The sequence below is a fragment of the Aptenodytes patagonicus genome, chromosome 5 (assembly GCF_965638725.1).
Source record: "Aptenodytes patagonicus chromosome 5, bAptPat1.pri.cur, whole genome shotgun sequence".
Taxonomy (NCBI): domain Eukaryota; kingdom Metazoa; phylum Chordata; class Aves; order Sphenisciformes; family Spheniscidae; genus Aptenodytes; species Aptenodytes patagonicus.
In genome coordinates this window covers 53,088,367-53,102,246 of record NC_134953.1, presented here as the reverse complement: position 1 = coordinate 53,102,246, position 13,880 = coordinate 53,088,367, and the positions used below count along the sequence as shown (strand labels likewise).

Here is a 13,880-nt window from a genome sequence, read left to right as displayed (position 1 = left end):
TGATTTAAGTGTTTGCTCAACAGCTACCTAAAATTACGCAGGACATTTACTAACTCCCCCTTTAGTACTTCATAATTTTATTTACGAATGTAACACCAGTAACCCAAAAAACCCCCTTGCTTAAATGCTGCTATGTCAAATTCTGTCCCCCCACCCTTCCAAAGCCTTCTCTCCCACCCCCCACCACAACACAGCTTTTATTTTACTATTTGCAACACAACATTCATGCTCTCTATGCACAACTGCCATACTGGCATGTCACTTACTGTAACAGCTTTCACAGGCCCGTCCTGCTCCCGTGTTCTGTGCCTGTACTCCAGTACCATTTACCACTCCTGGTTTGACATTATTTACATTGATCTGGTTGGGGTTTGGCTTGTTACTTAAAACACAAAGCAAAAAAGGAGGTCAAACATTAATTGAGGCATGCAATTTCCTGTGTGACTTAAAAAAAATATGGCCCAAAATGTTTGAAGATTTAAATTCTGTTCGTGTGGCTTCCAGAACAAGCTGTACTTACCAGCAATCTGACTTCCATGAACACACTGTCTCAGATAATATTTAAATAACGCCGATAATAAAAACAACTATAATAATAGTTAGATGCCATTTTCAAGAGTCCAAAACCATTTTAAAACAATAAACCAGTGAGGCCAGGTATCTTACTCACTATCCCAGACATTCTAACCTAGGTGACAAAAAGATCTTATCTACAGATCTCCCTCCGTCCTCAACATGAGTGGTATTTTACCTAAATCTCCAAAAAGAAGCCTGGGGGAAGGAGCAGTAGAGGTAGATGGAGAAAGGTCAACCCCTGCCTTATTCAGGGAAAGATAACCCTAGACTGCAGTCACAAATATTTCCATGTTATCTTACTGCAAAGGTTTGTATCATATAGCCACAATTCGCACAAGCACACCCAACTCATTGAACAAAATCTTTGGACATAGCGTATACCCAGAGATATTCATGAATATGAGCCTTCTGGCAAGTCTTAAACTATGGTCTGCACTTCTACTAAAAAGTATTGAGGTTTCTACTGAATGGAAAAAGTCTGAAAGCTTAACATCCGCAGAGCAAGAAATGATGGCTGTCACTAATACATTATAATACAACAACTTCTGAATCACCTCATCTCATTCCTATACTCTCTTAAAAAATGATGACTCAGAAAAAAAAAAGGTACTGGCAGGATCTGAGAATGGAAGGGCAAACAAAACCTTGGCATAGAAAGCAGTATGGAATAGTACAAAACCTCTGCAGAGGAAGAGAAGTCAGAGTGGGAAAAGGAAGCGTTCAAAAAAATCCTTGGCATGGGAGGGAACAAGGACAGAGAATCGATATTGCAGGGACAGGACTTCTGGGGAACGGAGGAAGATGGGAGAAGTCACACAAGAAGTTTCAGAGAAGAATACACAATGAGCTTATAAAACACGCAAGGACTCCCAGGTGCTGTTAGGAGCTCAGCTTATAGAAGCAACAAAAAGTAGGCAGCCTTTGGTGCCAACTTCTGACCATAAGCCCAAATTGTAGTACCGATTAAATTTCCCATATATTCTCTTACCTGAAGACCAAAGGGAGTGGGCATATTCCTTTTATTTCCAACTAATAAAACCACAATTTGGAATCCCCTTATTCAAGCAGAAATATCTTAAAATGGCTTTCTGAAAACACATTTTCTTACATATCAGTTGCACACTGATACAGGAGTCACAGTGATCTCAGTGACCCAGAATACTTATTACTTTTCACCCTGGCTAGCGCTGCAAAAACAGCATTGTGGGAATATGGCCAAATTAATTTCTTTCTAATGGGGCATCAATATTAGGTTTCACGTTCTCAGCAATGACCCCTGAAAGCAAAGGAGTTCCAAGTTACTGAATTCTGAAGACAACTGGCCCTTGAAGCTCCAGAACAAACCCAAACGCTACTGGAAAGCTTACACTGCCCTGGAAGCCAGAAGGTCATCCTTCTCCTCATTTGAAAATGTGTGATCAGGCAGCAAGATACAGAGCTCAGTAAAGCCCCATTTCTAGAGGCAAAATAGATTCTGTAGTGAATGTCCTATAAGGGCCACACACACACTGCATAAGGAGGTAAGAGAGTATTTGCCCAGTCCAAGAAAAACTTCAGACAGCATTCTCATGGTGCTCCTTGCTGTAAAGTTCAGGGCTTTCTGCAGAAGAGAAAGCTTAGGAGGCTAAGCAGCACAGAAATACTGTAAATAGTTTGGTCCTTCAGTACACTGAGCAGCCCATACACAGACCAAAAGAAGCAGAGAAGAGAAGAGAAAAAAAATAAAGGCATTTAGATTAACAAGCCTGATTAGGTTTTCTTCTCCTTTTGCTTATTACTTTGCCTGGCTCTCACAAGGATTAAAGTGTTTCGGGGTGCTTATTAGAATGGCATGAAGTTCTGACACCACAGATGGCAGGAGATGTGCAGACATATTTAACAAAGGGAAAGTTGAAAGAGGGTACATTCACGCTACCCAGCATTTTGTTCTGGGATGTCACTATAGTAACCTGCTGCAAAAGAACCTTTGCCAATGATTCACTAGCAAACTCCATGTGCAAACATTACCAAGATGCTGTAGAACAAATAGTCCCACAGATGCACACTGTTAAAAGCAGTGTTGCTTAACAGACAGAGTAAAAGACTGAAGTAAAGAAAACTAAGGTTCCAATGCAGGTCTTACGGCTCAACATCAGACATGCTGCTTCCCTTCTATACACTTATTTATCCTCTGAAAAATGCGGTAAAGGAGTCTTAAATCCATCAGTAAAGCACACAAAAAGGTTTTGGTTTTTTTGAGCAGCATGCCAGGAAGCCCTGATGTGTCTGGTTGTAAACAGTAAGTTGAGAACAAGACTACACACGTTGACATGCACATCCAAAGCACTAAGACCACATGCAGAAAGGAGGGTGATGGCCTGATTCTTTTGTCCTCTCTACAACCCTTATCAAACTTGTATTTCATAGAATCATAGAATGGTTTGGGTTGGAAGGGACCTTAAAGATCATCTAGTTCCAACCCCACCTGCAATAAGCAGGGACACCTTCAACTAGACCGGGTTGCTCAAAGCCCCATCCAACCTGGCCCTGAACACTTCCAGGGATGGGGCATCCACCACCTCTCTGGGCAACCTGTTCCAGTGCCTCACCACCCTCATAGTCAAGAATTTCTTCCTTATATCTAATCTAAGTCTACTCTCTTTCAGTTTAAAGCCATTACCCCTTGTCCTACCACTAGGACTGCCCTTGTAAAAAGTCCTTGTCCAGCTTTCTTGTAGGTCCCCTTCAGGTACCAGAAGGCCACAGTAAGGTCTCCCCGAAGCCTTCTCTTCTCCAGGCTGAACAACCCCAACTCTCTCAGCCTGTCATCATAGGATAGGTGCTCCAGGCCTCTGATCATCTTCGTGGCCCTCCTCTGGACTCGCTCCAACAGGTCCATGTCCTTCTTATGCTGGGGGCCCCAGAGCTGGACACAGTACTCCAGGTGGGGTCTCACCAGAGCTGAGTAGAGGGACAGAATCACCTCCCTCAACCTGTTGGTCACGATTCTTTTGATGCAGCCCAGGATACGGTTGGCTTTCTGGGCTGTGAGCACACGTGAAAGGGATGCAGGGGTGAAAGCTGATCACCAAATCATGCTGATCACAAAATTGTCACACTGTAATTGTGACGGTAACTTCACTTCAGAATTTTGGAACAGTACAATTAATGTATCTGCAACAAGCACCAGAAAGTGTCCTGTTCCAAAGCTACGGTCAGGTTTCACAGTAGCAGTAACAAAATTTAGGCAACTAATGTCTTCATCATATGAGAAGCAAAAAGCTCTTAATTGTTGTTATGTTAATTAAACCTGTTTGATATCACCGAAGCCTGCTACAGCTATTAACAAGAGAATTAGACGAATAACTGGATGACTTGTTAGACAATTAATGAAGCTGAAGTGAAAGATGCAAATAAGGTAGTGTGAATACTGATGGTGCGGTAAACTATCATTTCCAGTTCTTAGATCAAGAATGGAAATCTTTTAAATGAGTTTCAATTGCGCTGGAGCAGTCAGTTATGCTAGAACAGGGATCACAAAGTGCAGACTTCTGGGCTGTATTCTGCAGATCAGTCTCAACTAAAGAGACTAAGGTGATAAAGCACATGCAGAAAGAAGGCACTGGAAGCCAGCCATCGTGGACTGAAGCCCCTGCCCAAAAAACCCAACCTGAAGATAACCCTGAGCCACGCAGAACACCGAAATCCCTTCACTATATGACTGGCTAGCATTTCACCCACAGCACAGTGATAAAGTTTTAGTTGTTAAAAATAACTATGAACAACACCATCAGTGACCGTTTCCTGTTATTCAGGAAACTGTAGTGGTGCTAGATGCAACAGAACAATTAAGAAATTAAGCCTCAGAAATAAGAACATTTTTTAATCCTTTGTAAGGAACATTTATGCCATCTACCTCTAGGCATATAACGCAAGTGTCTGGATTCCTTATCCACACAACAGAGGGGTGAGTTCTCATCACAGGCTACTGTAAATACCCACTTCTAAGAACAGGTCTAATGACAGCTAAACAATGCTTTTTGAAAATGAGAAGCTTTCTCCAACAAAATACTGAAGATCGCCATTTTAACTAGCACAGCTACAAAAGAAAGAACAGCATTACACCTTTACATTTTCTAGGCTGCAATGGATCCCTGCACAACTAAACAAGGAAGGAAAAAAAGTCTTGCTCCTCAGACAGAGGACAACCAACAAACAGAGAAAGGAATTAGCTTCAGCTTGTTAACCGTTGCCCCTTGTAGTCATCCAAAGCTTTGACCTATTCCTCCAATTTTCCTATTTGCTTAAAAAAAAGAGGCAGGGTAAGGAGAATAATATTTCCCTACTTTACAAGTGTTTGCAAGGCAGCATTTGCAGCCTGTCAAAGTGCTTTGAGATTCTCAGATAAAGTACTGTAAGTAGAATGTACTAATTTACATTTACAGATGTAAATTTAAAATTTACATTTTACATCAATATATTTTGAAGACTGGGGAGTGTATGGAACACTTGATTCTTCCCTTTCTGTTCTTACCCCTTCTGATATCACTTAGATCAAAGCAAAAGAGAGAAAAGCCACACAAAATTTTATGTCTCAGCCTTCATGATTTGCAGATGTCCTAATCCCAAAAAGCACCAGCTACACAACCAGATCGTCAACAAAAAGAAGCAAGTAACTAGTACATATGATGTCCGTAAGATTAGTAAAACCAGAATATAACTTCCACGACAGCCTGAAGAATATGTTTGGGTACACACTAGGAGGAGAAAGAGACTGAGACTACATCTGCAACAAGAAAGGTCTCCGAGCCCCGCATTCACGCTGGTGGATGACAGGATGAAGTGTGCAAGAAGATGGAATCTCTTCGTGCATTCAGGCTTCTGCTGCTGCTTTATTTAACACCACTCCCACTGACAGAGAAATTGCTACAGAAAACAACTAGAAGATTTTTTCCAGTATTTCCTGAATACAGATTTCAACTGATTTTATACTTTTTCCTTTCACCAGGAAAGCACATTAGTGCTTTTCAACCCAAGGGATGCATTACAAAGCCATGCATACAAACACTGGGTTCAGTCACATCAACTACAGATGTCTGTCCAAAACCAGGGTTGTTCTTGGAAGGAGCACAGAAATGTGTGTCCAGTATCTAGGACAGAAATGTTTTTCCAATATCTAGGATGTTGGTTTAGGACTTGATAATCTCACATCAATTACCTGTGTGACTCTTCCATGCTTCAGTTACCCACATTATAAATTTGGGGCACAGTCTCAAGTTAAAAAATATCAAGTCTAAAGCTTCACGTAGACCTGTTATTTTTCACTGTATAATATGTATGTGACATGAGAAATAACCTTTGAAGACCGCTTCTATTGTTTTTTTAATTATTTTCCTCCCCTCTCCCTAGATTTTCCTATTATCGTCACAGGAACAAATGAGACTCCTATCAATGGAAGACAGCCAGAGACAAAAAAAAAAAAAAAAAAAGAGATAAAATTGTTTGAGTCTGATATCCTCCGGGGTCTCTCTTTGCAAACAATTTTACACCAGTTATTGTTAGAATAGGTTTCACTCAATCAGCTGATATGCTTCTGCATAGGTCTTGTGACAGCCTACATCAAGTAATTTATTTCTGAAGCGACAAGTGGATCATTATGGTTCAAGCCTTGAAACAGGAATGGGCTCAGTAACATGATAAGGACAAATCAATAACATTGATATTTAGATCCCTACATCAGGTATTGCTATTACAAGCCAAGAATATAATCATCTTCTAGGTCACAAGATAATGTAGATACAATCCATTCCCTATGTGCCAGACCTTGTACTGAAACTTGAGTAGAAATAATCCAAAAATCTTAGAAATACTTAATTGTTGCCGCATTTGGAGGTACTAACAGCAAAAAAGCAGTAGAAGCATTCATGTGGGATTAAGTAAGTCATGTACGCAATTGCTACCTTTCCTGATACACATGAAAGGATATTGAAGGAGGAAGAAAATTTGATACCCATTTTAGCAATTAAACAATATGTAAGTTAAGGTATAACACTCACAAAATCAACTATGACTGGAAATCAAAGCCAGAGACAAAAATAGCAACCACATGGGTAGAGACAGAAGTCTCTTCCTGAAGTAGATAAGTTGCTGATTTGATTATATTCTCTAGATAGCAACAAGAATTATCTTGCTGAGATACAGTGTTGAGGGTTAAGATACCACTCCAGACAGCCATTATCAAATGAGCACCATAACCTTTCAAATACAAAGCCCCACCTACATACATTATAATCCAAGAGCAACAGCAAGACTACCAGGCTCTCTCGTCTGCAACATCCTTTCGCATCCACAGTCTAAATTACATTGGCTTTTGCTTTACGAGCTTATCACATTGTGAATTCATGTTTAATTTGATGTCCAGTGTCCCCCTGAAGAGTAACACCATCCACAAAAAGCAATATTACACCTAATTTTTAGTAAATTCACCTGAGAGATATCAACATTTTCAAAGCAAAAAAGAAATCATGGATCCTCTATTTGCACAAGAAATAAGGGACTGTCTTGCAAGCTAAATATGTAAAACTTAGTTTTGCCTTAAGTAACAGAACACATGGTAGAAGTTCATAAATATTTGAAAGGCGATAGCATAAAAGAATAAAGGAGTTATTTGGGATAATACACATGGGAACGTATCTGGGAGAGAAAAGTTGAAAAAGAGAAAGGACAGGGGAGATTTAAAGTTCCACACTATAACAACTGTTGACTGGGTTATGCAGAGGGAATACAAAAGAAGAAACACATTTTACTAAGAATTTTTATTTTTTATATATAGTATATTAATTGTAATACAGTTCTATATATGAATTTATATATATCTAAATTACATTAGGAAACAACCACACATTGGTGATCCACCGATGACAAAAATTAATGAAAACAGATATATTATTGAGTAGTTAATTAGCTACCCTTTTGTTCATGACTGTGCTGACCTGCTACCAAGTCTCCAACTCCCAGTTCACATAAAAATAAATATTAGAAGATAAGTAACGGTCACTTCTGGATGGGAACATTATACAGGATGAAGGAAATGAGCAACATGACAGCACAGCATCCTAACCAGGAAAGTCCCAAAGGGAAAGTCCTCAGCTGCCCATGGAGGAAATAACCTGTGTTCCAGAAGTGGAAGGTCAGCATGAGGGAATAGCTTTGTCTTTTACATGCTCATAACCAGCAGCGTAAGCATACTGGGAGGACTGCCGCTTTGTTCTAGCCAGCTTTGAAATACCAGAGCTATCATGTTTTCTTCCACAGGGCTCCTAGTTGTTTATTAGCATCAGGGTGGTTAGCATTAACTCAGCTAAAATACAAAGGAATTCAAGCCTATTCAAGCATCAGCAGAGGGTTCGTTATATTGGTAACCTAATTTAATAGTTCTCTGACATGTTTGTTCAACTATGTCTCTCATTATGTATTAAAGCAAATACATAATACTGGCAGGCCATGGAAACTGCTACACCAGACCCTCTACAATGAAATAGAAAACAATACAAAAAGATACTTACTAGTTGGGTATATACACTTGTTTTAGCTTGCTTTCTGCTTCTGCTGCTTTCAATCGTTTCTTTAAAAAGAAAAGAAAAAAGTTAGAATAAAATGAAAATAAGGACTACTCTACCTGGGAGTCAAGTAACATACCTGTAAAAACTTTAGCACTTATTAACAAACAATGAAGTTTTCCTTTCACTGAGCAGCTAACAAAATCCTTTTCCAACAGGAAAATATCCACTGAAAACAATTGCAGGCATCAAGTGACTACATACACAGCTTTCCAAAAAAGTCAAAAGAGATAACAATCTACTATTTATAAGGACAAACTTTTCAGTCCCATTCACTTCAATACAATTTCATGCATTGCTCCTCCCACAGCCCTTTTTTTTTTGCGCAGAGGAAGATCTGACATATCAGTCTGTGTTCGTTCTCCATGATAATATTCACCAATTGGACAATAGCAGGTGTAGTAATGCACCCTCTCCATCGTATTTCCTCAACAGCTGAACCAATTCAAAAAGTTTGGACAAAGACTTTTTTGATAATAGTCCTCATTTTTGAAGACGGAGTGACACAGGAGATCATCTTTAAAAGTTAAAAAGGCCAAGAGCTCAACTCAAAACCAATGCAGAATTACCCAACAGATTTTTTTTTTAATTATGGTATATCATCACTTCTGACTAGACATTAGCCATGGGCAACCTGTACATTTGCACTTTGTAAAGGTGAGCAGCTCTAGGTACACAAACACTATGAGACAAAACGGAAATAAACCCCAGGCACATGTGTGAAATCTCAGGGGACAGGTAGCAAAGAACATTAAGGGGGTAAAAAGGGGAGAAGCTAACTAGACCAAACAACCAGCCCCTAATGCAAAACACCATTGCCAGGAGATATTAAGGAACATAACAGAGATGAGTTTAAGGGAAAACACATACAAGAAGCAGACTTTCAAGAGCACGGAGCATGATTAGAAGTACACACCATTTGTCTCTTTACATGGCCCTACTTCAGTAAAATCATGCGTTAACTTCTGTCCACATTTCTGGAGTAAATGGATCCTTTCAATGGGATGTATGGAGTAAATTCCCCCAGAATACTACTGCTCCTTTTTTTTTTTTCAGCTACAGCTATGAACTTGCTGATAGCCCACAGAACATGGCAGAAATAGGCAATTAGCATGACCTTTACTAACTGGCCAAGAATTCCTTTTATGACTCAAACCTTCGCACCATTTAAAAAATAAAAGAGACGTTCTGAGGTTCAAGTTTTCTCTTTATTACATAAGCTAAATTAATTTAGGGTGAACGTCTGGAGGCCTCTAGTCCAACCTCCTGCTCAAAGCCAGGCCCATGCCAACATCCATGCTGGTAACAGCGGTCTGCGTAAAGCCATGACAATGTTTTCCAGACAAACCAGCAGCATGGTGATATTCTAGACAAACAGATTAGCTTAACATTTTCTATGCAGCAGCCTCAAGGCACAGTCTAGGAAAATAATTGAAAAGCTAAAGTCAGTATCTTCATACACACAAGAAGCACCAGAAAATGTAATAAAATTGAAGAGTGTGTCACTGAGGAACTGGACAAACATAAAAATCCTTTTTACAGGGGCACAATGGAGAAACATAGAAACAATGAAGTAAAAGTTTCCCATAAGCATAAAGCTTGCTTTGATCAGAGGGACAGTCTTAAGCAACAGTTTTCCATTTGACAGCCTGAGAGTTCCTCACCAAAGCTCTCTAGACTCCTAAAGAATTCCCCTCTTACCCTTTCCTGCAAATAAAAGTCAACCCATCTTAGAAATCAAAGAATGAAGTTGTCAGACAAGAGAACAAGGACTGAGAAAACAGAACTTCTGAAAGTTATCCTGAGACTACAGGTACACCTTCAAAGAGCTGCATCCAGAAGCTGACTTCTTTCTGCCGGTGCAGGCAAGTTTCCCAGATTGCTTCTGTTAAATCTCATCTAGGACAAGGACAGCTACCTGAAAACTGTCTTCAAGAAAACCAAAATGAAGACTTCATGGAATTGATCCTTATCAATCCCACAGACTTGGGGGAATCAATAATACACATTGTACTGGCAACCGGTGATGGGACTAAAGAGGTTCTCCCTCTGAATACAAACCACAAATTCAAAGTTGAACATTTTCAAAACACCCTGCTCCAAGTCTTTTTATGCAAGAAACCAAAGCATCCAATGATGGGCCTCAAAAAGTGCTGTGACAACAGTTCTCCAACAGCATCAGAAACCCTCCTCTATCTTCCAGAGAGACGCTACCCCAAAAAAAAAAAAAAAATCATCCTTCAACACAACACACGCTCTCAGGTGCATTTCTGCTCATGAACTGAAGGCTATTCCACCTACAGCCCAGGCTGAAAAACAGGTCTTCTCTCCCCAGGCACAGACTACCACGGGCAGTTATGTCAGCAGACAAACAGCCACAGAGCTCACTCTCCCCAGAAATTACAAGGAAGTCCAACATCAGATACTGATAAACAGCTTACAATACTGGTTGATGAACTTTGTACAAGAATCACATTTCCTTGAGGCCAAAGCAGGAAATTCAGGGAACCTCCACTGGTAGAGAACTGGGTGGTGGTGGTTTTTTTTTTTAATTTCTACTAGATTTCTAGATTGTGGTGAAAAAAAGCTGCAGTTTTCCTGACAAAAGCTCCCAAGGGGACTATCTAGAGTCATTATGTTATGACAGTTTTGGAAATCTATGAATGGAAAAAGTTTCATGCAAGCACAATGCATTACCAGCAGCTGAAATATTCTACTATCTACAATGTAAAGTCATTTGCCTTGGAGACATGGTTAATTTAGGGTATTAAGTAACATTTTAATAAACTGGTGATGAATGTTAACCTCACACCACAGATTTTCTTTGTGATTGATGACCATGGTGCTAACTCTGAGCGAACAACTGCCATAAGTCACCTGGACCTAGCAATACCCTCCCTCTCCTACAGCTGCTGCCTGGGGATCAGTGCAGAGCATGGACATACAGCATACACCTTTATTAAAAACTAGTATACCAGGAAAATTGAAAGTTTTCAGAAGGTACCACAATGTACTGAATAAGAAGAGGTTGGTTTTGCACTAAGTACTTGCGGCTGTGGACAATCAATAGACTAGATATGATGAGTTTCCTATTTTCTGACAGTGACTGATACCAGAAGGTACAAAAGAAAGGTGCCTGAAATGTAGTCATGCACAATTTCAGAATAATCCCTTCACAGAGAAAGTGCTTTGCTAGGTCCTTTGCCAGTTATTAATTGATTTGTGCCTGAAGCATATTTACGCTATAAATTCTTAATGTTGTCTGATGTAGTTATGAATGTCCTCATCCACAAAAAAAACCCTGAACATTTCTAACTTTTTCTAGTACTTTGGGCTAAATGCAATCTTTTGTCTTTGAGTTATTTATATATGCACATCTTAAGGATATCCTCTTATTTACCTCATCTATAAAGTGGAGATATTACCAACTTGTCTATCCCAGAGGGACCAAGGGATTAAATTACTGAGCACTGTACATTCGAGTTGGTGCAAAAATCTGTCCTTTATATATCCTCTCCCTAGATTTAACATCTTTCATTCTACCCACTGACCGTGAAAAGAGTTTTATAATACGTGACGTATCAGAGCAAATGTTTGTGGTCATTTTCTAAAGAGTGAATTTAAAAATTAAAGAGGAAATAACAGAAGAAATCCAGGAATGCAGGGGATATTTCAAGGTCTGCAACGCAAAAGTCAGGTTGGTAGACAGCATAGGGACACCTCAAATATCCTCAAATATTAAGCCTTTATTAGTTGATGATGGGGAAGATAGTCTCTAAATCGCATTTTCTGGATTTAGAGAACTTTCACACTTTATTCGTTTTCAAAACTCTGAACACACAAGTGCTGCTGGGAGGCAGGGGAGGTGGGACAGAAAAGGTAATTAGTCCACGGTGCATCTGGGAGAAGTGTTTCCAGCTGCTTGTGCTCCAGCAACACATCTCAGCACTGATGTGTGGTACCTACAGTCTCCATCACTTGCTTGCCAAAACTGCCATAGTTCCATGTTACTGTAGGCTTAACAGGAGGTGTGTTTGGGATAAAATGTCCTATGTATACAGAAAAACATTTCTTTGATGTTATTTCTACTTTGCTAGCACACAGTACTTTATGAAGCCTAGTGCATTAAGATGTCACTCTCAGCTCTTGGCTAGGTACAAAGAAGGTTTGCTTTCCTTAATAAAGATGTTTTCTATCTACATCAAGATTTACCCAGAGCTCCCTCTGCTAAGCTCCCTACCTCATGTAGTCAGATATAATGGCACTTCCACTTTCTCTGGTATCTTCTCAGTACTGTGCTTACCTTAAAAATGATTTTCTGTCTCTTTCTCCTACACTTTTCTAATGACACTTCCACATAACAAATAGAACAGTAGAAATTCATAATATTTGATCTTCCTCTTGAAGTTACATGCTCCTCAAGCACAAATAAAAATGCAAAAAATAAATTAAAGCCTTCAACTTTCAGAAAGCACATGACTAACTCAGTCATCTGCTACTGTCATGTCCTGAGCTCTTCTCAGCTGCATCTCAACAGTTGGAAGGTGTCATGTTCTAAACTTTTCAGGACCTCCCCTCATGATATGCACAGCAGAAGCATTTAAAGATCTTGGGGAAAAAAAAAAAAATCACCCTGGAATTCACAACTACACCTTTATTTTGAATGAAAACGTAGGTATACCCAAACATCACATCAACTCTTGAAGACTGGGGGAAGCCACCAAACAGCAGTTGCTCAGTGGATGCCATTTCAAACCTTTCTGAATCAGAAATATATGCTCTTGTGAATTGACACGGGAAATCTGTCTCAAGAAAAGGTTGCATTCAAAGGAGACACGGGATACTGAGTTTGGAATGCATCTCCCTCTTTTTTTTCAGGAGAACTCTGAAAGGGTGTCTTTGATAGGAAAACTCTTGGGATCGCTTTGGACAGACGTTCAGGAGCCTACATCAGACCACAAATTCTGTGTTGACATTGCAGTAGAATTACTCCTTCTAGCAGTTCTGTTCTTGGAGGGTCAGTCCTTCTCTTGAAATGATTGAACTCCTAATTACGATGGTAACCTTCAAAAGTATGGTATAGCTGAAGCCAAATAAATCTCTTACTGGATAAGAGATCCAAGTGCATGCTCCAAAACAAGTCAATTTGAATGTATCTCACAGTATCCTACTCACAAGACATGGAAGTGCTGTATTAAGCCTTTCAATCTTAGGTATACCAAACATAAGTATACCTTATTGTTCAGCTCCGAGAGAAGGTCTTCTGTTGAAGCCAACTCAAAATTTAGCTTCCTCAATGGCAAGAAACAGATGGATTCTGCTTCAGGATTATGACAGTGCTTTCTTGCTCCAAGAAAATCTCAAAGGAAATACAGAAGGATGTAAACAGTTCCCAACTAACTGTTTTTCATCAAAGCAGGCAATTGGCCGATGACAAAAAACTTCATTACTATGTTGTGCAACTCACAGAAACAGACAGTTTAAATGGACGTTTTTATGTTCATTCAGCCAAAGATTCTACAAGAATGAGGAAGTTATCAGTATTTTTTTAAAAGACAATAAGATACAGCCTTGGAATATAATTTAATCATCCTCTTAGAAGGAAGGCAAGTGAAAGTGAAACAACTCAGGATACACACTTTTCATATCCTTACTTAGCACATTTTCAATATCTCATTACAAAAATGCTGTTAGCCCCAGAACGAT

General features: G+C 39.5%; 1 protein-coding gene across 3 annotated transcripts in view; it reads right to left on the bottom strand.

Annotated features, from left to right (window-relative positions):
* MTA1 (metastasis associated 1) overlaps positions 1-13,880 on the bottom strand; it is an 89,146-nt gene that overhangs the window by 27,324 nt on the left and 47,942 nt on the right. For all 3 annotated transcript variants that reach the window (XM_076339828.1, XM_076339829.1, XM_076339830.1), the window contains exons 11-12: positions 8,121-8,179; positions 267-382 (exon numbers count right to left, since the gene is read on the bottom strand). In XM_076339828.1, coding sequence (XP_076195943.1) covers positions 267-382; positions 8,121-8,179 — 175 coding nt within the window. The remainder of the gene's footprint in view (positions 1-266; positions 383-8,120; positions 8,180-13,880) is intronic.